Source organism: Seriola dumerili, unplaced genomic scaffold (genome assembly GCF_002260705.1).
Source record: "Seriola dumerili isolate Sdu_G_001 unplaced genomic scaffold, Sdu_1.0 BDQW01000169.1, whole genome shotgun sequence".
Classification (NCBI taxonomy): domain Eukaryota; kingdom Metazoa; phylum Chordata; class Actinopteri; order Carangiformes; family Carangidae; genus Seriola; species Seriola dumerili.
The window spans coordinates 5102942-5129633 of record NW_019174424.1 but is presented as its reverse complement, the minus strand read 5'-3'; the positions used below and the strand labels follow the sequence as shown (position 1 = coordinate 5129633).

General features: G+C 41.5%; 2 protein-coding genes across 3 annotated transcripts; both read right to left on the bottom strand.

The window, feature by feature from the left end:
* Positions 1–118: 118 nt before the first annotated feature.
* LOC111227110 (atherin-like) lies at positions 119–8530 on the bottom strand. 2 transcript variants are annotated; one of them, XM_022752514.1, is made up of 7 exons: positions 8073–8530; positions 5074–5428; positions 4519–4661; positions 4334–4394; positions 2405–2486; positions 2178–2292; positions 119–1784 (listed from the first exon to the last, which is right to left on the bottom strand). In XM_022752514.1, the coding sequence occupies exons 1-7, from the start codon at positions 8433–8435 to the stop codon at positions 1638–1640; spliced, it is 1266 nt and encodes a 421-aa protein (XP_022608235.1). In that variant the 5' UTR covers positions 8436–8530; the 3' UTR covers positions 119–1637. The 2 variants fall into 2 exon arrangements, with proteins under 2 accessions (XP_022608235.1, XP_022608236.1); XM_022752515.1 differs by having other exon boundaries at positions 4519–4658.
* Positions 8531–9979: 1449 nt separating this feature from the next.
* On the bottom strand, positions 9980–26387 carry LOC111227008 (cAMP-dependent protein kinase catalytic subunit alpha). Its single transcript, XM_022752351.1, has 10 exons — positions 25590–26387; positions 16986–17047; positions 16306–16434; positions 16050–16148; positions 15874–15956; positions 15662–15788; positions 15454–15549; positions 15089–15211; positions 14196–14360; positions 9980–13037 (listed from the first exon to the last, which is right to left on the bottom strand). The coding sequence occupies exons 1-10, from the start codon at positions 25633–25635 to the stop codon at positions 12912–12914; spliced, it is 1056 nt and encodes a 351-aa protein (XP_022608072.1). The 5' UTR covers positions 25636–26387; the 3' UTR covers positions 9980–12911.
* Between the last annotated feature and the right edge of the window lie 305 nt (positions 26388–26692).

The following is a 26692-nucleotide window of genomic DNA, read 5'->3' as shown; positions in this document are numbered from 1 at the left end:
CTGTTATTTTTGTACTAATCTGACAGTTTGTGCTGCTACAAAACAAGTTGGACTATGTTTTGGTGCTTCAAAAAATTGGATACAGGACACTGGAAAAATACAAAAAAAGACAATTTAATTCACCATTTCTATTCCATTTTCACTGAATGTGTATTTCACAGAAGGCTGCATCAACTAAACCTTCAGAATAAATGAAGGATTTTTGTGTTACTGAAAATACTCCTGCTGCAATTTTTATGTGTGAAGAAAGTGTTCAGTCTTGAGCAGGAATTTTATCTGCAGTGCAAAGTTTGTTTACGATATTTAATTGAGACTGAAAGGGCCACCAGAAACCGTCATGTTGAAACAATTGCTTTTAGGTTTAACTGCTGATACAAAGATAATAAACTGTATCACAAAACCAGTGACTGAACAGAGCGACACGAACTTTATTTGTGACTCTGGAAGAAGTGTCAGTGTTACAGATAAAAAGGGGAGGAGATACATTGCAGATGTAGACTACATCATATGGAATGTTACAATTCAAGTGGCTGGCTTAGATCATAACACAGAGAAACACGACAAAATTATAAATGGATGAGAACATAAAATATTGCATTTGATCAACATATCTGCTCTGTAAACAGGCACTGAGCAGCTGGATTGAATGTAAAACAATATATTCAGTATCACAATAACATTCCCCACAAGTTCATTACTTTACTTTGCTTATGTATAAAAGCAAATTCCATTAGGCTGCAAATTTTCTGGTCACGTTGTTGTGAAATTGTTCCCCAGAATGCAACTGTATTAAGTTGGACCACAGTCATTTCTAAACAAGATAAAACAAAAAAAAAAAACAACACACATCATATTGCCTTGCCAGCAAGTAGTAGTATATCATATTGGTTATATCTCAGTGTTACAGAGACACTGAAGACGTAATCCAACATCAGCAGCTATTGGTGACATGATAAGTCAGGAATCAGACTCTGTTGACTTTTGATGCAGATATGTAGATAGTCTGACTTCCCCAGCACTTTGATGACATTTACATCAACCCATCATATGAGTAAAGAAAAGTGCACAGCACCTGTGCTTTGTGTTGATCTGTGTGAGTTACAAACTGTTTCTGGACTGACAGAAGGTACTGTGGTAGGTAGAGGGAGGACACTGGGAGAAATTTCAAAACCGCAACAAACCAACATTTTCTTGTGGACCCAAAACTGTGACAACACTTTGCTACAGCACTATGCAGTCTGGTCTGTATGAGTATAGTAGCCCATAGGTGGTGCACTTGGTGCAAGGTTGAGTCCTCTTCCCTGGCTGCATTACCCATTTTTTTACTATTGCAGAGAGGTCACTGCTCCTCCACTTTACAACACACTCTGATCGTAGCAGTCTCTTCCCTTCACTATGTGGTCACATGGGCAAAATGACAATTATTTAAAAACCAAAGACCGTAATGAGAGGTAGGATGACTGTCTTTCAGTTTCTGGTCATTCTCACAGTGAAAGTTCATTCCACCGCAGCATTTCCCCCTCCACTCACCCTCTACATATGCTGTATATGAAGGTGGGTGGCAGGATCCGGATGGGAGAGGGCACTGCATGCATGTTTGGGTCAATGCAGCATTTTCTGCCATGTGAATCACCACTTCAGAGGTCTTCGTATTCCAGGAAGTGGGTCCTCTGCAGGACCTTTACATGGCGCTCGTAGATTTTGAGGGCAGGGCCGAGTCGAATGGACAAACCAGTCAACACATCACTGCGCTGCATCAGGAGAAGGGATTTCCCATCAATTTCCTGTTGGTGAGAGAAAAAAAACATTTTTCTCAGTTAATGTCACCCTTGGGTTTCTAAAGGGGGGTGCTGAATGCTAAATGTATTTGACTAATATTTTAGGAGCCATCAGGACTCAGTGTTAAAAATGATATTAGCTACTGAACCCCTACAGTCATCTTGAGAAAAGTGTATTTTCCCAATCACTCTCAAGACAGCCAGTTTTCTTTTCTTGCAGCCTTTACCATGCGGCTCAATGTGCACAAATAAACTGGTACTGGTCACAACACACACTTCTTTTAGGCAATGCAACACACTATGTATAAACTGCCTCTAAAAAATGCATTGGGTGATGGGATGTTTGGTTTTCAGCAGACATGTAGCGCCCTCTGTGGCAGCTTGTGGTGGTGCACTAACCTGTGTTCGAAACGCCATGGCCTGCTCTGGAAAGCCTGCAGCTGAGAAGTAACTGGCCACATCTGCCACAGTCCACTGCAACAAGTTCTGGCTCATCTTCTCCTTCTTCACAGAGCTGGATGAAGATCAGGTGACAAAAAGTGTGGAGGCGGGGGACATGACTGATGAATTTCTAAAATGCATCTCAGTGGAGAATGTAAAGACTTGTTTAATAACAAGATACTCACACTTCATCACCTTTACCACCATTCAGAAGACCGTCTTCAGCTGTTGTAAAAGGCAATATATCTATCTTCTTTTTAAATGTACCTGTAATCAAAATGGAAAAAAATGAAATATTATAAATGATGAGCACATTTTACAACAATAGAGGACTGCATTTAATGGAAATTAGGACATGCTCCGGGAGAAACCTTAATTACTGACTGTATTTCTTTAATGATCACAATACAGAGTCAATTTCACTTTGTATTACGGTTTGACAAAATGTAAGAGAAACACATCAGTATTACAGTATATATAGTATATATAGGGGACATTACTATTTTCTTGGCGTCAGAGACCTCTGCACTTGTTACTTTTCACAGCAAATTCCATCCATTTGTATTTCTTGTCATATCAACATGACACATGCAATGACCAGCCACAGCCACATGTCTATCTTGAGGCCCCACATCATTCATAAAACCTGACCTACTCAAATGTGTAATTAAAAGGGAGCTCAGTTCAAAAGACGCACTATTAGAGAGAAAGAGGAGGGTTAATATGACAACTGTGCTCTATTGTTTGCCAATTCAATGTGCAAAATAAATTAGATAAAAATTAAATTAAATTAAAAAGAAATTCTGGGGTTTTAAATAAGCAGCTTCGGTTCCTTGACATTCACTGGTGTGATGTTAAACAAATGGGAGCAGAGTTCTGACAAAATGGAAATGATGCTTTTCCCGTGGTACTAATATGCCACACTGAGACCTCTACTGTCACGGCACACTATGTTTTTCTATTAGACTGTTCACGGTTCAGAACAGTGAGGGTACAGTGGCTGAGTATTAATACAGCACCCTTACTATACCAGCCCACTTTCACAGGATGCTGCCAGGGCTGTTCTCATGCATGTGATGCATGACAAGCATGAAGCCACAATTTTTTACATGGATACTAATCCTAGTCAAACTACATCCAGGCCCAGCACAGGTAAAGCACACAGTGACATGGTACCTGTGCAGTGGTAAAAATATGTTGGTGTTGTTCCTTTCTGTTGCGCTGCATTTGTCATTTCCTTGGAAGTCTCTTGTTAACCTCTCACTAAGGAGGAAAAATCTATAACCACTTCTCTTGCATTAAAAGCTAGCATGTCAAATTTCAGATTTTCAACAAAGAAACAAACTCTGTAAGCATCCGACTACACAAACAACAAATTGTGCTCATTGTTAAATACAAACAAGCTAGACGAAACTTACTGGGTATCAAACCTTATATCTGAGGTGGTGGATGGGAACTTTACCTCTAGCAAATTTTCATCAAGTCAGTAGAAAAATCTGAAAGTTTTATGTTGTCTTGCTTATCGGCAAACATATACATAAAATATATGTCAAATATAAATAGAGCAGTTCAGAATTATTAAGAACCATATGTAAACATACATATTATCAACCAAACAGCTCTAAAAGCATTTAAACAGATAGATTTAGAAACCCTCTGTAGCTTTGTGTTTGTCATATGATCATGTAGTGATTCTTCTTGACTGGACATCAAGATGCATCAGCTTCAAGACAGAATCAAACTGTATCAAGTCTGCAGATTTCCACCCCTACACACCACTACCTTTAATGGTGCAGTATTGCACAAGGGCAGCATGTTCAGAGTGACGACTTTTAACAGTCAAAGTGAGAACCACCTGGATGGACGGCAGCGGTACAAGCTTGTGAAGCATTCAAAAAATTGTGAGTGAGCCTCCAGGCAGCCCTAGTGCTAGAGGCCAAATAATAACCAGGATGGTCTTTGAAACATAAGCGATCAGCAGGTAATGCCCTTAACATGTGTGTATTTTATTAGAAACCATTTTCCAAAATGAGATAGAAGTGGAGTGACCCGTTTTCTGCAAAACAACTGGAGACTACACAGCATCTTTATAAATGGGAAACTATGTAACTCACAGTTGTCAGGTGGCAGAGACATTGTCTGTGGTCTTCCATCGGTTACACTCCTGGTCTCATCCTGATACGGAAACAAAACAACAACAACAAATGAAACATGAAAATGTCAGGTAGAAAGCAGAGAGATCAAAGCGGGAGGCATACAGGTGGTGTTGTTTGTCACAAAGGAAAAACAGGCCAATTACCATTCGTGCTGCATAGTCTGGTACCAACTGGTCAGACGAAAGGCTGCTATCCTCCACCTTGCCTCCATCTTCTTTCTTCACGTTGTTCTTTAAAGCACAGGGGCTGGTGGTGGTAGAGTTGATTGCTGGCTTCGTGGCTGCTGCTAACAGAGTGAACCATTTAAATCACACATTGATCTCATCCATATTGACTTATTTAGTTTAAATTCACCTAAATGATTAGTTTAATAATTAATAACTAATTCAACTGACAGTTCTTACACGTTTTTGACATTTTTCACTAAACCTCAATAACTGGCACAAACAAGCCAATGGAAATGCATTATTTTCTGCATTATTTTCTCCAACAACTCTGTGTCTACCTTACATTAGATAAGGCATTTCTGCTGTCAACAACTATGTCACCTCACAAATAATTATCTAGTTGGTTAAAAGCTTCCATCCCCATCTCATATCCCGTGGAAAAACTAAGCATAAAGCATGCACATAAAACAATATTAGAGTGCTTCATAATGCCGGGTATGCATATTACACTGTGTCTAGCAGTGTGAATACCTTTGTCTCTCTGCATTCCTGGGTGCTGGCGCTCCGCTGGGCAGACAGCAGAATCATAAGCCCAGTCATTGTGTGCGAGGGCCCTGGGGCTGGAGGGGGGCAAGGAGCTGGGCCTCTCACCAGCCTTCTGGAAAGAGACACAGTCCAGCCCCGAGCCAGGGCTGCAGCCAGGGCCGGGGCCAGGCCGAGTGCCAGAGGGAGAGCAGGGGGCAGAGGCGGCTCGCACAGAGGCACAGTGCACCACGGCATCTTCATACGTGCGGCCAGGAGAGGGCCCGTCCTGCCCATCCCGGCTCTCATCAGCCCCCTCCTCATCTGCATTACTGTCTGTGTCCATTGCCATAGAGGTGTCAGCCTACAAAACATAAACATAGGTGCAACATATAATTTTATCCTAATGTATTTTTTTTATTGTAATCTACATTATATGAAATTTTTACATGATATGACATTTTAAATCATCTCAGGTGGGTACAGAATTAAACAAGCATAGATCAAGTATGTCTTTATCTTTGCTTGGATCAGTGGAGAGTTAAGCTTCAGTGAAGAAATGAATAAGAAACATTTAATTCAGTGGAAGAAAAGCCTTTATAACAATGAAGTTCATAATCTAACAGAAACTTAAAAAGCCGGTACACCCTGAAAGGGTATTAGGGGTTGTTGTCATAACTGAGTACTAATTGTAGGCTGAACGTGTCACATGAAAACACGCTCGTACAGATGTCGCAATTTGACCGCTATGGTGGTAAATTATTGCCTTTGGATGCCTCCGTCCCTTTCCGCGGTGCAGTGTGTATTCTCCGCAGACAGTCTGAGCCCTGCCACCTCAAATGTGTCTCCACAGAATTGAACACATGCTGTATAACGTTATGTGACTGCATACAACTAGTTTTTACGTACGCACTCATTCCTTTGTTGGGGGGGGGGGGGGGGGTTGTCGACGGCGCCCTGAGTGAAAAATTACCTTGTGTGCGACTGCGTGTCCAAGACCCAGCAGTCGAGCACAAGAGCGCACTAAAGCCCGCCCCGCTCCTGTGAGAGGAGCCGCTTGTATGGCATTCACCCCATCGCACTGCATTTCACATAACTTTCACCGAGACACGGTCACAAAAACACGATGCCGCCGAGGATCTCAATCCAGCATGATTCTCATCTCGGTTCACAAACACAGCCGATATGCTCGGTGCGTCCCCGTCTTTACAGGCCTTATGACTGATCATTGTAACACACGGGAGCACAGGGCCGATGGGAGGCGTTTTTTTTTTTGGTTTTTCTCAAATTTCCTCCAAAGTGCGCATGGAGTTGGGGAGCCGCGGTAAAGACCTCGCCATTGTGTCTGTGGTCTTTACCGGAGCGCTTCCCGGGGCCGAGCCGCGGTAAAGCAGATCGGAGATACCAAAAAAAAAAAAACGAGCTTTAACTCGACAGGAAGATCAACGCAGCACTCCGATCACAGCGAGCACCAGCCGCTTCGATTATAGTCTACTTTGACTTTGCACCGGGTCAACGATTTACTGTAAAAGCGACGGAACAGAAAGAGTAACGCAAATGAGTCCGTTATCGGACACGTCACTGTCTACATTTGACCCTCGTATTCGGGTAAAACCTGGATAACAAGCCCCGAGAAGCAGCCAGTCCAAAGTAACCAGGCGTCCGTTTTGTAGCGACACACACGCCTTTCAGGGAACAAAGTCAATTTGATCTCAGCTTAACCCAAATCGGACAGGCGCATCCGCCATCTAGAGCTGGACGAACAGTTTGCGGTCGCTTTACGTTACTTCAGGTCTCACACATTGTTACTGGCTCCTGTATTTCATTACTTTGCAGTGGTGTGGTTCATCTTAAAATACTGTCAACAAATAGTTGATACACACGGAGAAGGGATGCCATTGCTGTACGGGACGAGAGAGGCCATAACAACAGCTAACACCAAGCATTAGACGTGACCGGGCTTGGCACCGTGTCCGACAATGGATCTAGGGGTTCGACTTTATGCACTGCGTCGGCAATCGTACATCACTCGAGAAATAGACGGAGTTTGCACACATGAACTGCATATACGTTAATTATGAGTACTTTGGCACTGATAATGATCGGTTTTCTTGCTGTTTTACGGGACAAAACATAGTGATGTGCATATTTTAAAGTCCAGACGGAAGGGGTGACATCTCGTCACGGACAGACGAAATATGTGTGTGTCTGGGCATGGTTCTAGGTACATTTGCTGTTTTGCCTGGGATCGCTGTGCTCGTTCTTCCTAGGAAAAAAAACACAATCAACAACCCAACAATGTCCCAGCGTCCCCCATCAGGCTCCTACATCCGCGGTGTTTAAGACTTTTTTTCCTTCACCCACTCCCACATTGACAAGTAACTGAGAATGAAAACACGTGTTTCCGCCCTCAGCTTTCAAAATAAAACCTTCATTGGCGAACGCGAATTTTGACGCTCTTATTTTTGAAAGCAACTCTTCAACTTCCGGCCTCAGGCTACTCGTTTCTTGTGAGCTTGACACAGCCTCCCCCCACCCTCCTCCCTCCTCCCCTTCGCTCAACGCCGAGTTTGGGGCTTGAAAAGCGCTTTCTGCTGCTGATAATGGAGGCTCAACCGGGCTGTTGCGGACGGACAGGACGGTGCAACTTTTCCTGTCTTCTGCTTGTTCGTCTGCATCGTCCGTTTAAAGTGCTTTTCAACCGGGGCTACGTAAAATATGCCACACTCTGAGTACACGCGCACCTTCTGTTTTTTTTCTTCTCCACCTCGGCAGCGCTCGAGCGAGGTCCAACCGCCGCTCCCCGTCTGCGGCAGTTTTGGGTGCACTTGCAAATCACTCCCCTCACCACTCCCCGTGTACAGACACAAAACAAAAAGACGTTTATTTTGCAAACCACACACAGCCCGTAACGTGCTTATATCTCCACCTGTTAATTTGCTATGACGTGATATGACAATGAGATGTGAGCTCGTTAAACATGTCTCCTCGCATCAACCTCAACATACCTCCAAATCCTCCTCGTCCTGGTCCACAGGACCGAAAGCGCTGTCCCCGTTGCTTAAGTCAGAATGACTGGCTTCTTCCACCGCGCTCCTTCTCGCAGCCGTCGTTAACGTTACATCGTCTTTTTTTCTGCTTCTCCGCTGAACCTTGGCGGCGTTTCGGTATGATATAGAGCCCTTGTAGTTAACTTTCAACACGGTTTGTTCCTGTATCAGTTTCTCCAGTTCTGCGCAGGTTCGGTCGGGCTCGGACCCGTGTCGTCTCCGGACCATTCGGCAAATCCTCTCCAAGTCCGGCCGGGCTTTCCGCGACCGCAGCGAGTCGATAGTGTCCAGGATCCACTCGCGGTACTTGGATTCAGACATCTTTTTTGCTCGGTTGGTTCGCTTGTTTTTTTTCTTTTTTTCCTTTTTTCTTACCTTAGTGCGTCAACCTTGCACGTTACACACGGCGTTTTTCGTGAGCCGCGGTCCGAGCCCAACTGAGAAGCGGAAACCTCGCTGTACGCCTCCTGCGTTTGCGTGTGCGCTTAAGGTGGACCGACGGATTACAGCGAAAAGTTTCACTCGAGAAGGGTTTTAAGGTGGAATGGGCAGTCCTGGACGGGAACATGCGCGCGCACTCGGCCCCATGTGCGTCCTAATGAGTGTATAAGGTGGCATTTTACGTAAAAAGTTAGAAAATAATACTAACAACTGGGTTTAGCCTTTGATGAAGTTACTGAAGCTAATTCACGTGGTCTATTATTTTGTAGCGTTGCAAAATCAAATTTAAGAATCTGAGTCCATTTGCTGCCCCATTACGAGAAGAAGAAGTGAAAGAGGTATTAATAATAGACAATAGATTATCAGGTGAGAAAAATACTGCTTTAGTGAATCCAGTAGAAAAAATGTCCTCTTTTGTTGTGCATTTTAAAAATTGTAGCTAGTCTTCTTTAAATCATGAATTATATAATTTACTGTATTGGAAGCACAATCTGTGATCCAGTTGTTCGGGTTAGGGTTAGATCTCCTTAGTCCCACTAAATTCCATAACACAGAATTGGAACCTGCAGTGATTCCTAAATTGAGATCCCAAATACAGGGGCAAACACTATACAGCTGTACTGTATGCAGATGTTTTCTGATGCTGTTAATGGTATGATTACCTCACTTATGTTTGTAAACACAAGAGTAAATAGGTGTGTATTGTCAATTATGATAAACTTAGATAAAGGTTTATACTGATAAATCAGCTTTTCAACTATGTAAACATATTTGTAATTTATGTAGTCTGGAGATTACCAAGTGGACCTTTAAAGTATTTTTCTTAATGTGTTTTTAAAATACATACATTTTATTACATCTTTATTGGGTTTATTTACTCATTTGTAGCCTTTTGTGTCCAAATGTGTCTCATTTATTTTCCAATTATCGATTAATGAATTACTTCATAACATTTAATACTTTAATGGGTTTATTCATTACGTGGTCTTTTACTTTATCTTAATTGCTTTCAAACCATCTGGAAGCCTCTCTAGGCCCTTCACATATAAGTGATGCAGATAGATGCAATCCTCAAAAAAGAGTGCTCTGAGGGTGTAGATACATTTGGAGAGGGGTGCTGAAAAGCTGGCTGGGTAATTGATCCCGTACTGTGACAGGATGAACATAACACTGCATTATTCAATTGCACCTGCCAGCCTCTTAAAACATTCACAATAACAATCAGGACAGTGAATATAACACCTACCAACAATTTTTGCTCCTCTGATCCGCCATGAGAGCAGCCTGAAGCTGCAAATATCTTCCCTCAGATTTGTATGTTGTAAAAAACATTTTTTTTTTTTTAAATGTGGTTAACCTAATTTAGCTGAGTGTGACATCATGCAAGGTGAAATGGGAGTTTATATATAACCCAGACATATTAGTCTTAACAAGTAAAACTTTATTGGAATGATACATTTTGCAAAATATTACTTTATGTATATTTTTTTTTAACATACTCATTGTGTTCTAAGGGTATCTGTCAAGTTCTCCAGAGGGTAAGATAGTTAAGACTGTCAAAGGCAAGGATATACAGTATTGTTTCCCAAAAGGTACAATAGACTACACAATCACTGTACCCAGGTCATGAGGAAAAGATTAATGTTCTGTTTTTGCTTTTTTTTTTTTCCTTTTTTTTGAAAATACAATTAGAAAATATGAACGCAAAACATCTCAGATGTAAAAAGTGTTATGTCTGAATGAAGAGTGTGTGAAAACTTGATGAAAATAGAAGGCAAACACAGGAGAAAAACTCAAAACGAGCACAGATCAGTTGATAGTGTTTAGCTGATAGAAAAGAATTAAAGACAATTGACAAGAAGTTTTGTATGGGAAGCAAAAACAAAAACAAAAAAAAGCATTGTGATGGCCTTAGTGTCTGTAGTGGATTGAGTGGCATTGCCTTCTACCCACCAACTCTGATTTAGTCATTTGTCAGAACATAAAGATCAAAGATATTACATGTGCTCTCTTCAAAGCGTTACATAGTGTCTTGCACAAATCAATTAAATAGGACATTTGAAAAAGGTGTGGCATGTGCTTCACTATTTGCAAAAGACTGGACAAGTTGTTTGGCGATCCACTGCATTGTGATGCTCACGAATCAAAGGTTAAATGGTGATGAGGCTGTCGGCTGTAGAAACTGCAGTTTCTCAAACATGTCTCAGGTCCAGGGGTTGTCTTGCTGCTGGGTTGCTTTACCACATGCAAGAAAAACCAAGCTCACCAGAGAAACACGTATTATAAAAGAACCACATCATGTTTCCAAACAGCATTGAAACATCTCCATCAGACAATTCAAGACATTCAAAAAAGGTATCCTGCGTTTGACCTCAATTACATTAAGAGACTCCCAAAATAATTACTCAAGCCTACTGAAATCATTTAGAGTCGAAAAACATTCTCAAAAATGTCATGTTACAGGACTTGACAAATAGATTGATGCACATCAAACAATTCACAGAAGCTTTTCAGTGAGATGGACAAAGTCTAGCACCTAGGGCCTGATGGAGGGTGGAGGAAGGGGGAATGGGGGCGGGTGAAAGCAAACATCCTTCATCAAACCAAAACGTGTTCAGTCAACAAACCAGCAATAAGATTTGGTCTGTGATTGTCTTGCATCCACAGAAATAAACTTGGCAAAGGGGGACAGCTTTAGGATCGCTTCCTTAGTTTAATTTGTTACATAGAAAGCTGGAAAACGGAAAACAAAACATTCCAATCTCAACAGTCCCAAAAATTTGGTTGGACTGCAAATCTATGTGAAGGTGTTAAATGTAAGGTATATACAAGAGAAGGGAGGAGGGGGAAAAAAAAACAATTATCAAGGTGAGAAATTCAGTGACAATTATCAGCAAACTGTTGCCCTACAGCTGAATAATAAACAAAGGCCAGAAGAGCTTTTTGACATTTATCTGGGTCTTGTTCCATCTTCAAAATAGAGCAGCCGAGTCCATTTAAATAGTTAAGCATGTTATCCATGATCTCAGGTACCTCAGCACAAATAAAGCATTAATGCTCTGCCATCTTTAAAAGTGATATTGTACAAAAATAACATGCACATTTTGCTGAAACATTTTGCTACTTTTTTGCGTATTAAAAACCAACCACCATAGTTACATACAGAAAACTTTGCAGTGTTCTCAGTTTGCAAATTTGGCAGAATTTATATTTGTTTTATTTATGAAATCTTAATTCAGTTTCACAGCTATGAGACAATGTTTAAAAAGATGGATATTTCATGTTCTCTATCATATATATATATCAATATACATGTATAAATGTACTATGAATTAAATAAACAATAATCAGGAGTGTGACCACAATGTTAGTTGCTGCTAAATCACAGCTTTTTAACCCACCCTTGAGCACTAAATAACACACAAGCACAGAGATTGACATAAAAGGACAAAATGATCACCAATAGGATTTTTTTTTTTTTAAAATGCTCTAATAAATTCAGCTAAGAGAAAAGACAGACTTAAATGCAGACCTCATGGTTACCATTTCTTACAGGTCCCCAAAAGCAGTAAGACCTAGATGAAGTTTACTGTGATAAATCATTTTCACTCTGATCAAAGAAGTCACCACTGCTTCAACTGCAGGCAGTGAGCGCGTCATCTACCCAATAATCATGCCACACTGAGCAGACAAAGGCAGGCGCAGAGAGTTTTCAAGCTTTTAACCAAAAACGGTCACAAGGGCCGATGCCACCACAGCCAAAGCTCTGCACCAGTTTCAACACAGTTTTCCAACCAGTTGGCATTATGATAGGCACATCTGTTGGACTTGGTATTGCTTGGACAGATTCATGATGGAGACATGGAGGGGGAACCAGGGTGACAAGATACAACAATCACTCTTTGAGAAGCTTGTAGAGAGGGCCTGTTCCAAAAAAAAAAAAAAGAAAAAAAAAAAAAAAAAAGGAGCCTAGAGGATTCGGTACCTTAACAGAAAATCAATGCCTCAACCTGCAGAGACTGAAAACGTGTCATTACACCATCAGAAAGATACAAGTCTAGCTGAACAGCCACAATCTAGGCCTGTTCTCCTCGAGCCCCGGCCACAAACACAAGAGGGATAAATAAAATGAATAGGTAACAGTTGAGAAACAATCAGAAAAGGCAACACTGCTGGTTCTGTTGGATCTTTCTTCACTTTGCCTACCTTTCCACTGGGGGGATTTTACATTGTTGTCGTCATTACAAATAAGCAACTTAGCAGTCCACCCTAGCGCTTCCTGTCTTCAGACCCCCTTTAACTTTCTAAATCCCTGTCACTCTCTTTCTTTCTCTCTTCGCTACTCATGGTTGGAATCTAGAACTCAGCAAACTCCTTTGCACACTTCTCTGTGAAGGAGACTCTGATTTCCTCTTCCTCGTAGTCATCAAAGTTGCTCGTGTCACCCGGGCCTTTGCACTTAGGAATAAAGGGAGCTTCCACCTGGAAAACACAGGACAATCAAATCACTAGAATGATGCAGTGTAGTCTAATAGAGAGAACCAAAGGCACAGCATGCTGCATAAACTACTGGATGACATTGGAATAGTGTCCCAGGAGATAGACCTGATTAAAAACAGATTTATATTCATTTATAGTTGTACAAAGCAAGTTAAGATGATTAAACTGGGAGTAAAATGTGTTATACAATCTAAAAATCATGCTTGAATTCTTTGTCTGTGGTCACAGTGCAAGACTAATTTCTTGTGATCACATGTTGTCATTTGCTTTTCCTGAAGCCAAGTCTTCTATTTCTATTTCTCTATCTATCTGTTTCTAATTCTAATTTCTCAAAATGAATTTCAAGAACTGCCAGAAAAAAAAACTAACTCTCTGAATTCATTTGCATCATGCGTAGACAGAAAAGTATTATTGATACCAAAACGAAGGGCTCAAGGGAGTTTCTGTTGAAATAAATCAAGACAAAAAAAAAAAAAAAGGAATATGTGTTTTGTTGTTTTTTGAATTACATGCTCTAATAGTGTTTATTCTGTGTATTGTGCTTGAAGTCTCTCTTATTAAAATTTAACCTTTGTTTACACACTGTCAGCACTCATTATGAGCCTGACTGCTGTGGTAGGGGGATCCCTCTCTGTGCAGCAGTTCTTTTCTCAATGTATGTTTTTTATTCAGTGAACTTTGTGAAACCCTTTCACAGCTGTACCTTAATACAAATAAACGTGAGTTCATGTGGGGAAAAAAAATGGGGCTCTGTTTGTGTTCATACTGTAGTGTCAGATGAGGGAGGACTTAGTTCTACTTCTGGTCCACTTCGGTTTTTTAAATATTGCTTAGGCACTGCTGTAATCCTACTGAATCCACCAGCTTCTGTGAGAAAAATGGAGTCAAATACATGTTTTGTGCGTTTTGTTCGACATTTTTCCATTAGCCTCTAATGTGACATCATCTGTGAGGAGGAAGCACAGATGGTGTGAAATTGCCCATAGCCACAGATGTAGACTAAAGGCACTCCCACTGACCAAAGTCTCATTTAAGCCATCCTCCTTTGTCAGCATCACTTTTCTTTTGTCCTTTCCATTTCAAAATGGGAAGTGGACTCTATTTGTACATATTACTGCTTTATGAAGGCTTGCCTCTCACCTTCCTCTGGTAAATGGCAATCCAATCAGTGGTGGCAAACCACTTGTGGCCCTTGATATCATTGACTCCATTCCTGAGGTTGCCAAAGCGCTTGGTCAGGTCCACCTGCAGCAAATTTCTCAACAGATCCTTCAGGTCTGAGCTGAAGTGGGAGGGAAAGCGAACCTGCAAACAGTAAAAGTGGTGTGAGTGTGCGTTCACAAGCCAAGTGTTTTATACCTCATGCTATGATTTTTAAATAGACTGCTGGTGTCTGGCCTACAGCTGTGCTTTAGTGCAAGCCTACGAGTGGTGCGTAGTGTTGTGAGTGGTGCTGTTTAAATGACATTGTGCCCACCAATGCTGAATTTGGATTTGATTTGCCTGGTTCTGTCATGTCTGCTTGTTTGCACCACTCTACTTTTCCTTAGACTTTTCTGATGCATGAGCCATTTTTGTCCACAGGATCGCTTACCACTGGTAGTTTTTACATGAAAGCCAGAGATGACAGCCAGTTGGGAGGTGCTAAAACTGGCCCGCCTAATGCAAACTGTGCCGCCATGTTCAAAGACTCTGAGGGCACATGCTTAGTTCCAGTGCTCTAATGAAAACCAACTGATGCTAGGAGCACTGTCTGCCTGATTTATACCATTTACTGCAGTCACATGACAAATGACTTGCTGAGGAGTACAATCTGGACGACAACTGGTGTATGCACCTAATAAACTGGCACATCTGTGGCTGTATACTGTTGTTTATGGGCTTTGAGATTACCTGAATACATGCTACAAGGTAGTAGTTATTTCTATGGCAGTGATCCCTAAACAGATACCCATCTACTGTATAAATAAAATATGAAATGAAAACACTAAAATAAAAAAAATGATTATTTAGGTAGGCTTCTCTAAACTCACCTTCCCTGATACAATCTTCTCGTAAATCTGAATAGGCTGGTCTGCAAAGAAGGGGGGGTAACCAGCAGCCATCTCATATATCAGCACTCCCAGAGCCCACCAATCCACTGCTTTATTGTAACCCTGGAAAGCACAAAGGAAATAAAAGGGCAGTCAGATATGACCTCAAACAAAAACTTACACTTTACAATGTTGACAATAGACAGTAAGCAGCACACTGTACCATAGTTCTGGTGGCTTTTTTTTTCCTTTCTTTTTTTTTTTTTTTTTTTTTTTTTAATGAAGTCCCATGTAGATTTGAGAACTCCTCTGCCCTTGATATAAAAAAACAGTGCTGTCCACCATGGGCCCAGCTGAACACTAACCTTACTGAGGATGATCTCTGGTGCCAGGTACTCTGGGGTCCCGCAAAGCGTCCAGGTTCGGCCCTTCACCCTTTTCGCAAATCCAAAATCTGTTACCTGAGAAAGAGAGGGCACAGCTCTCAGTACTAACCACACTCTGCAAGAAAACAGATACTAACCAAACAATAATTGCTGTTGATGGTTAAGAAAGGAAACATGCGATCCTTGCCTGTATGTAACCTTGCTGGTCAATGAGCAGGTTCTCCGGCTTCAGATCTCGGTAGATGAGGTCCAGTGAGTGAAGGTATTCGAAGGTCAGTACAATCTGGGCTGCGTAGAAGCGGGCGTGTGGTTCACTGCAAAACAGATCAGCCACAATATTTACAGTCAACCTGCAGCAGATGGAAATATTTAGGTTGAGTAAACTAAATGTCAGTTTACCTGAATCTACCGATTCTCCGTAAGTGCGAGAACATTTCACCCCCGGGTACATACTCCATTACCATATACAGATTACTGTTGTCCTGTAGAGAGATGAGCGAAGTTTTACTTTGACATGCAAAACACATACAAACAAGAAATGAACATGCTTAGCAGATGAACTCTGTAATGCTTACCTTAAAAGAGTGCTCGAGTCGCACCAGAAAGGGAAAGCTGACAGCTTGCAGGATACGTTTCTCGTTCAGTGTGTGCTCTATCTGCTTCAGCTTCACTACCTGGGAGGGAAGAAGATGGACGCTTATTAAGGAAACACAGGTTATCAAAATGGCTCATCAGACATGTTTAGAATCATATGAGAAATATAAGATGGTTAGAGTCAAGAATTTATATTTATTAGTATTCCTCTATAAAATCATGCTTTAAGTACTGTACCTTCTGTTTGTCAAGTATTTTCATAGCAAAATGTTGGCCCGTCTCTTTGTGTTTAACCAGCATGACTCGACCAAATGAACCAGTGCCTAAGGTCTTCAAACGCTCAAAGTGGTCCAATGCCGCAGTTTGCTGAGGGGCAGAAGAGGATAGGGTGCATAACATTTTACTAGCAACATCCAATAACGAGCCTGACTTTAGCTAAACTATTTCACTAAATGATACCTCAGCTAAAATATAATATCATGTCAGTAACAAGTATTATTCCTGTTGTTTTAATGTGAATTAAACAAGCTGAATTAGGCATTTCATTTTGTTCATTGAGCTGATATAAGAGGTGCAGCCACTGTGGAAAAAAATATATATCCAGATTAGCCCAGCAGAGGGTGCAATACCCCTTTAGAATAAATTGGAATTAATTTGATCATGGGCGGGGCTACTCCCATGAGTCTGCCTGAGAGAGTGAACAAGCACGTGAAAAAAGTCTGGTTAATACAAGATGCATCATAAAATGCATTATCACACTGATGTGTCTCAACACACTAAAAAAAAACAATATTAGCAGAAGTACAATAATAAAGACTATAAAATGCAATGTACAGTTCTAATGACTGAATAAAACTATGAAAATTTTGAGGATTAGACAGATAAAAAAAAGAAGGAATTCTCATTCATTCTCTCACCTGTGCTGGATTCTCCCATTTCTTCAAGAAATCTTCTTTGGCTTTGGCAAGAAACTCCTTCACTATAATTAGAAACAAATTGCATATTCATTAGAGAGATTGTGTGTTTTAAAAACCAGACTTTGACCTAAGTTAATCACCAAGACCCAGAGAATACCACAACATCTGTGTATGACAATAATGTGGAGGAATTTGCAGGATATTCCAGCCAAATGAACATGATACATGTTATGCGCCTATGTGTACATTGACATAAAAACCGTCTATATGATCAGCCGATCACAGTCAGTCACCTGGCTCCACTGGCTTGGACTTTCTCTGATGTTGGGATCCAAACAACTGCAACCATGAAAGTGAACGCGGTACTATAAAACCAGCTGAAATAGTAAATTAAACTAATGCTGAAGTTTGTCTTGCTGAAGGTAAAAATACACCCTTTTACCCAGAGAATAAATTACTACAAATTAATTCCACTCCTTTACTATGACCCACCTAAATCATCACAGGTGCAGAGAATTGTTTAGAAGATGAAGAAATTTACTATTTATTAACCGGAATAAAGTCAAAGAGTTTTTAGATTAAATACACCTGTAACTGTAAGGTCCAACAGCTGGTGAGTCAATTTTCTTGCAAAAAGTCCAATGAATGAAGACAAATGGACATTTCAAACCTAATCAAACCAAAATAATGGCTAAAGTATTGCACAGTTGTAAATCTGTGTTGTGCAGGTCACCCTCCAAATCAGAGTCTACAGAAGCTGCAGGGTTCCATGGCTGAGATGGAAGAACGTGTACGACAACAGTTAGCCGGGTACTTCACAAGTCACAGCATTTTAGGAAAGTGGCAAAGAGAAAGCCACTTGTGTGACATCTCAGCAAGTGTTTACCAGAAGGCATGTGAGACACTCTGAAACAAAGTGCAGAAGTTCAATGGCATGTTAAGACAAAAAAAAAGAAAAAAAAGAAAATCAAGGTTTTTAACCATTACTCTAAATACTATGTTCAGCGAGAGCAAAACAGTGCCAGCATCATGATGTGGGGAAGAGTCTCTGTAGCAATAAGGCTTCTGAAGTAAACTAAATGCAGCAAAATACACAGAAATCCTGCAAGAAAACCTTCAGCGAATGTGTGACTTAGGAGACTAATTTTCAAGCAAGGCACCAACATTTAAAGCTAAAGCTGCATATGAATGACTTAAACATCCTGAAGTGGCCACGTCAGCATGTAGACCATAATCTTATCTAGAATTTATGGCAGCATGTGGACATTGATATTCAATCAATGTCCATACAGGTTGAAAGAAAACCTGAGCATTTCTGCAAAGAGGACATTAGGAGTGTGCGCACATGCTCGAGACAGCCGCTGGCCCTACACCACAAAACGTCATGCTTGTGCATTATGGCAAAAGATAGATTTAGACAAGAGTGACCTTTTTCTCAAAAAATTTCAAGTTGATCTAAACTTGAGAGGCAGTTCTGACCAATCAGACTCTTATGGAAGCTATGGACGTATCTTAGGTGTGATGACAGCAGAAAGCGACTGTTCGTTTACAATGAGGTTAGCATAGATGCTGCTATAGCATCAGTTATATCATAACTGGAGAGCATTTATTCATTGACGGAAGAGCAGAGAACAGAACTTGGGCAAGAGTTTAATTTACAAAATGTGCTGGTAGTGAAAAAAATAGCAAGAATGCAGAATCTGATTGGTTGAAGTCAGCCTGTGATAGATGGTGATAGACAGATGGTTCATCCAATCACTTGCCAAGTATTTTGGAAAGTGTCTGCCCTTTTCCAAACAGTTTCCAACAAAACCTTCCCAGATGGTTTTGTGTGATAAACCATCTGTCGAGTCAAGTTAAAGTTGATCTCAATTAGAAAACAAAATTTTGACTTTGATTTTCTTTTACACATATGGTCAAAATTTTCTGAGCTTTGACATAGTCCAGTGTCATTAAACCCACACAAAACAAACCCATATTCAAAAGCAGACTGTTAGCTCTGAAGTCAAGGGTCCTGCACTTATGAATGCACTTATGTGGGAGAAAAACATTGATCTGGAATAATAAATCGATCAGTGCCAAGAGTGCAGTTTAACATGAGGCCAGAATGCCTTTGGAAGAAACCTACACCCGGTCTCTGTGAACACAGGTTAGGACTTGGCAATGTAATAATAAAAATGCAGCAGTGTGCATGCACACATATACATGTTATTACAGGCCAACAGACTACATGCCTGTGAACATAATTTGACAGCACACATAGTGTCATATGGACAAGTTCATTTTTCTTGTCCTTATCTTTATGAGGCTAAACACCGTTGTCTGTGGGAACATGCAGATAACCAGTCCTTCCTCATTCCTCCTTACTGTCTGTGCACTAGTTTTAAGGGACATAGCCACCCTAGCAGCCGAGGAAGCACTGTTATTTCAGATGTTATGATTGAGGTTGTATATATAGAAATACTGTTGGAAAAACAACTACAGATTAAATTTAAATTTATTGTGGTGTTTGATTACTACAGTGAATATGAAGAGAGAGCAGAGAAAAACTCAGGCTATTCTGTAAATAGTACACATTCACATTACTGGTTTAATATTTTGGACAAAAGATTTCACACATAAAGAACTGAACTCAAAGTAGAAATAAGGATAATTACAATAATACAAAAAATTATTTATACTAGTTCTTCATAAATGAAGAACTGAAAAACAGTGGAAACACAAACCATCTCAGGATAATGTGGAATGTCTGTCTGTCTAGGTAATCGATGCAAAACAGCCCAGGGCACAGTTTAAATAAAGCCAGTCAGCTGTCAATAGTGAAAGTGCACAGCAATTTATTCATCAACTTTGTGATATGAATATTCAAACTAATGGGATTTTGCAGTGATATGTTCAAATCAGAAATCAGTGGCAACTATCTGCACATAAATTTCTCATGAGAACATTTGTGCATCTCTTGCACACATACACTCAAAACTAAATGAAGCTTAATCCTCATTTAGCTAATGTGATTTCCTGCAAATTCTCTAAAGACTAGCAGCTCCAACAATAGGATGGGAGAAAGCCAGCAAGAACGGCAAAGACCAAAGTTCGCATAAACATGTCGAGACACTGTTGCTCCCACAGAGAGCAGTGGAAGCAGATCGGTCGCCAGGGAGAAAACATTTCCCGAGAAACTTGCTCAACTCCCACTTCCAAGCACAATGAGCCACAAATGGAGCTATTCCCGTCATCACTTGAAGCTGCTAAGAAAAAAGACGTGGGTGCTGCTGCAAAAGTAGCTGGGAGCTAAATAACCAAATCAACAGCTGTCTTTAAGGAAATATCATTCATTCAGACTCTCTCTCTGTAAGATTTAGGAGGCTTGGCCGCCATGACTACCCAGGGGAGAATCAGGTGATAAGCTCACGTTCAATACCCTGATTCTCCTATAAACCCAAATTCCTTACCATCTGGGATGACTATTGGTACCTCTGGTGCTGCATCTGCCGAGCGCGACCCGGATTCACTTGAGCGCGAGGATGACTCCCTCTTCCCTGCATGCCTTCTGGAGCTCTTCCTGTCACACATTAGCCCTGCAAAGTCTCCCCAGTTCTTCTTCCTTGGCCTCTTCCTCACTGCCACTGACTCATGACCTATCCTCCCCCTCTGAGAGCACTCTGGTCAGATCAGCTGCCCCACTCATCCACAGAAACCAGTCAAGTGTCCTTGCTGGAAGGATGTCTTCAGTCTTCTCCGTGACTGTCACTTTGCTGGGTACCAAGTTCGGAAAGTTGCATCCACCTCCAACGTGCAGTCAAACATAGCATGGAGAGCAGCACTGCTCCCGTTACACTTGCATAGATCAATTAGACCCTTGCTTGGTTTGTATCAATATTTATTCTGCACACAAAGTACTCTCTGCTGTTCCCTCTCATGTCAACCACACATGCAAAAACACACACACACACACACACACACACAATGCACACACAGAGGCTATATATTGATCCAAACAGGGGCATAATCATCTGGGGGAGGGGCATAAAACACTAGCTGGTATATTTATCCAACCCAGAGAGTCCTATGGAAAACTAGGCCTAAGTGAAGACCCTTGAGATGAACAAGACACATCTAGATGCAACTAAAACTTTCCCTAATTAGCAGAACCAATCAGATGTCACATCTGCAATGAAAAACTTTCAGGGCTGATCTGGGTGTTTTCAAAAACATAAAAGTAACTCTCTCAGGAGACACCAGCAAAGCAGGAGTCCACAAACCGCTGTGAAACTTTTTCTCCCTGCCCAAATGCACCAGAGAGTCTGTGGAGTGCCAGTGCTGAATTGATCCTCCAAAAATCAATCCTACATCTCTCCCCTGGGCCTCACTGCCCCACTCTGACGCAGGAACAGAAGGGTTATATTGGGGCGAGCTGACCGACATTTAACTGTGAAGCGCGCCAAATCAGGTCCCAATCTACACCAGGCCTTGTTCAGATAGCATGTGGTGCATAAGAAAACAGTCAGAGGGGAAACCGAGCTGCATGTGAACCAGAAAGGTGTTTATGTATGTGTAAACATGAGAAATAAATGGTAGTCATCAGCTGAATACTGGCAGTAGACATTTCACTGTGACTGGTGAGCAAGCAGCTACTGACTAAACCACCAATGAGAAGCCGTTTTGTGTACTACTGTTGGAACTGAGCTGGCTAATACAGAAGCACAGAAGCAGAGAGACTGAGCTGATGGTCATTGTGCAATGTTCTATTCACATCTATTCAAATGCATGCAGAGCACTGGTTAAGTGCCTGAATCCATCCATTTTATTGTATGATTGTTATTTAAATTGCTCAGAATCACATTGACACCTCAGCTAAAAAAATCTAACTTTGTTAGTTTCCATGCAGGAGTGGCTTTTATACAGACATATATGACAAAAAGTAAGCCTTCAAAAGTGAAGTTTTATGGTTGTGCTGAACTAAAACAGAGCAGGTTCAGTAAGTATAACCCATCACTACATAGTTTTTACATTTACAAATCTAATTCGTTCCCAACTTAGCCAAGTACATATATAGTAACTAATGAACATTTTACACTGTCTATTTTGACAACAAAAATTATTTCCCTAAGTTTCTGCTGTTCCTCATTTCTGTAGCATGGTATTATACTATGCTATGCTTTATTTATAGTAGAGTACAAATAATTTCAGTAGCACCACCTATGTGGCTACAGCTTTAGAAGATTAAGCACAACAGACACAAAGATTCACACTACTACCACGCCTGTTGAGGTGAGAATCCAAAAGAAACTACTGTGCCTTGCGTGATCACTCTATCCTCAGTTTTGCTTTGCTTGCTGCTGGATTCTGCATCTCCGGATTGTTCCAAGGCAGCATGTTAGCTTGCCAACAGTGCTGTAAGCTTATCTGAGGTGGCTGATTGGCATTTCAAACGTAAGGTCCACTGGTAATCAGTGTAGGCTTATAACAAAGCCCCTTTTACTGGAGACAGGAAGTGATGAGCGATCCAAACACAAACCTGCCCCTATTACACAAACCAGCTGCGTGCAGAGCAGGGGCAGGACATGAACCATAGGTTATTTATAGACTGAGGGAGTTGCACTTTGACAGGGTGCCACCTCATTATATGGCCAAATCCAAAGCGCACAAGATTCAATATAACCATCCCTTGTGTCATCACTGGTTATGAGGATGGGCTTGATCAGATGTGGAAAAAGTGTGTGAAGTACAGAAAAATATTCACAGGCTATCAAACACTAATACAATCAGACAGACTTACAAGAGCAGTGGAAAAGACAATGATACAAGAGTGTTGTAACAAATAATAAAGTCTGTGTGTGTTAGGATTAGTTCAGCGTCACACTGCGTAATAGTTTAAGGCTGACAGTGTTATACTGTACACCATGGCAGCTGACAGACACTTCCACAATAACTAAGAAATGTTTTCCTTTGAACTGTACCTTGAAAACAATAGCTAACAGAGAAGAGACGAACAAAAGGCTGCTCTGTGTGTGTGTGTGTGTGCGCGTGTGTGTGTGTGCGTGTATACATCAATATACAAACACACACATCTTGGTTTCTGGCAATAAATACCAGTAAAACCAATGTCTGCCAGCACTAAAGATCACTCCACCAAAGCCAACAGATACTTAACTCACCAGGTCATGTGGTGAGTTTAGTAACAAACATTATCAATAAAATAATAATAATAATAATAATAATAATAATAATAATAATAATAATAAAAATCACAGCTTAATTATCTGTTAAACGAATGAGCTTGAGCACAGCGTATGACTGGCTAAGCTAGTGGGACATAACATAGCATGAACCACAGCTCCACCCCTAACCCGTGCTCCTGTCGAGCTCCAGAATGAAGACTCACTCCAGCAGCAAGCCTCTAGCTCCTCCTGTGGTTGGTCATATCTGCCGTCTCCACTGCCTGTGTCCCCTAAACAGGGCCCAGCTCGGTGAAACAGCCTTCCTGCCAGCCTGTGAATAACAGACATCCTAAAAGGCTGGAGGAAGCAAGCTGATAGCTTGTGTAGCGTCTCAGCACTGCAGTACGTCCAGATGCTTTAACAAGCGGGAAATCCAGAATATGTGATGCCAACAGCGTCTTAAAGGCCCAAACTTAAAGCTATCCTGGCTGGCTGTGCTTAGTTTATAGAGCAGTAGAGACGATGACCAACTGTGCAGAGCTTGGGCTGGACCTTCCTTGCTCCTTCACTTCCTGCTGCAGTTCACAGTGTCTGTCCGCCCTGCTTCTTCCTGTGGGCCAGAAATCAGCTTTGTATACTAGAGCAGCGGCTCTCTGCTTGTCTTCTCCAGCCTGGAAAGTTCAGAGGAAACAGACCTTGTGCACCTGAAACAGCTCTCAACACTCTCTTTCCATTTTCCGTAGAAACCAAAATGAGCTGCCATGTTGTCCTTAATCTCTAGCTGCGCTGTGGAAAACTACGCTCCTGGGTGTGGGCTCTGGACCCCTGGTCTGCACCTGTCTCTGGGGATCAGGGTGGGTCCAGAGCGATCAGGCTGATAAGGATGTGAAGCATGGCATGTCAACAAACCTCCCACTAGCAGTGCCTCGTATGTCCTTGCTTCTAACCTACAATTTTAACTACTTATAAAGCATTTAAAAAAAACAACCTTTGAGCTTGAACACCTGAAAGTCATGGCCTTTGTTACAGGGGCTACCACCGATGGGTTAAAGTTACAGAGTTACTGGAGGTCATTCTTCACACCTACTCTCTACCAGCAACAAGGAGCTGACACTCATTTTGCAGATACCTGTTCAGACTTTGCACACTTGAGCGTTATTTATAGTGTCATGGATAAAAACATAAAATTGTGTTCTCCCAGGGCTTCTCCAAGGCCAGTGCTCCTGACTGGGAGAGGAGAACTGCTTGGAGTGACTTAACAAGCAATTTATTGAGAAATAGAATAAAATTTTTCCCTGGTTTAGTAGTTAACACTTACGTTCATATTTATTTGTAAGTGTCATTTATTTTGTTGAATGCCTCTTAATTTCCTTTTTAAATGTGCCAATAGTAACTGTTTTCAATCTGATGATTGATAAGCTCATTAACAATATATAAAGTTGTGGGGAACAATCGAGCACACAAAACGGTTAACGAGAGCAGAGCATCCCTTGCTCTATGTCACGCACACAAACATTTGCGCACACGTACTGGGTGACACATACAAGTGCCCTTGTTCTAAATGCTGCTCATCACATGATGTTCAAGAGACTCCTCAACTCCAAGTTTCTGCCTGGAGAGGATCACCCTCATGCATCATATGACCCTGTCCTGGTGGCTTTTTCCTTCACTGATAACAACCAACTCCCTCTACTCACTTACTCTGAAATGCAGTCTGTGAGACTCAGTGCTCTGGTCCACATTGGATTAAAATTCAACTCATCACTTAAAATTATATGTGCATCTATTGTTGATTCCAATTTCTGCATTACTTCTGCACATATCATTTCTCCATACACAGAGGAACGTTTTGTCCTGAAGTAACTGGGTTATTAAAAAGTGCACAAGAAAACAACTCCACACCAGGGTCTAGGTTTGCAATGTTATTGCAGCCTTTCAAAACCTTATGAGAGGAGGGGGAAAAACATCTGCAAGACATGAACCACAAAGAAACCTATGACTGTTGTATAAGGCTAGCTGTTGTCATCCTCGCTGGTACCTCTGAATATAACCTGGGGCTTTTAATCACGAGCTTTCCCACAGAATCAGCGGAGAGAATGAATAACATCCTCTGCTGTTCAGTTAGGATGAACACGGTGTCACAGTAAAACAGCTTGGCTAAAGTTTATATGTGAATATGAATGGCCACATGTTCTCTTTCATAGGGTCTCACCTAAAGTTGACAGTGCAGCAAAGTTTAGCATATTCTGCTTGATCACTTCGAAAACAGTGCAATATGTCGTATTGTGGAGGGTCTCTGGGCCTCGATGCATTGCACAGGTGTTAAGTTGTACTTTATATTTCGCTGCCATTATGGGAAACAGGAAATAACTACAGCGAACCCATCCAACGACAGGCGGCATGATATAGCCAGCTGCTGCAGCCATGGGTTAAGGGTACTCACCGCTCTCCATCTCATTGCCCTTCTTTGCGGTGGGCGTGTTGCCCATGATGGCAGGCTGATGGTGGAGTCCCTTGGTTCGGGCTGAGTTTTCCTTCACAAGTCGTAGAGTGATGCTACACTGCTAACACAGTCGCTGGGCTCAATGAGGCTGACAGCTAGCTACTAGCTAACAGCTATCATTATTAGCTAATGAGTGTAAATATATTTTTCCAACGCTCTTCCGCAGTGAGTTCGGAAAACCCCAGCCAAGCGAGTATATCCAAGTCTGCAGCTAACAGTAATGCTTTAAGTTAGCTAGGCTAGCACGGCAGCTAACTCTAGCAGAGATGGCCAGTGGCTGTTAGCTTGTTAGCGTTAGCTTGTCAATTTCCAAGCGAGCACCGGCAAATCAAGACGACACTCGACTGTCCTTTATTTCCAGAAACGGCTTGGTTTATCCAAAATCCAGTCCGGAGCATTAGACGGATCGCCGACAGCTGTTTTCCGTATGTCTAATGAGCAAGCTAGGGTTAGCTTTCAGCGTCCCTTGCAATCGTATCCTGGCCTGACCTACCCAGGTGCTATCTCTATGTAAGCAGGCCTTTCAGTTGAGCTCCAGATAACAAAAGTGGTGTCCGGGTTATTCGTTTTTTCAGCTGTTGGTTATTTCAAATTGACATCCCTCCATTCGTCCCGAAACCAGCCGTCAAATGCAATGGTTTCCTGGGGCCGACCATCTGATAGTCGATTCCTAAGATCAACAGACCCCTTCCATTAATCTTCAGACCGCAAGGGAAACTCCAGTCATCCATCCAGCGAGTCCCGCCTCTGACTGGATCTGATTGGCTACATTCACAGATATTTACGTGACAGAAGTCGCAGTTCAAGTGTTGATTGGATATGCGTCAATACATCCAATAATTGCATTGATGCGATTCGCCTGTGAAATGATTTTGTTCCGCCCCCCAGACTTGCTAGAACCCAATACGCCCAAGTCTATAGCTATTTTTTTTTTTACATTTTTGCTTTAAATTATCAGCTGTTTGACTGACTGAATTTCGTACAGAACACAAATCTACCGCAGCGACCTTGCTATCGTCATGCGTTACAGTGCAGAAGTTTTC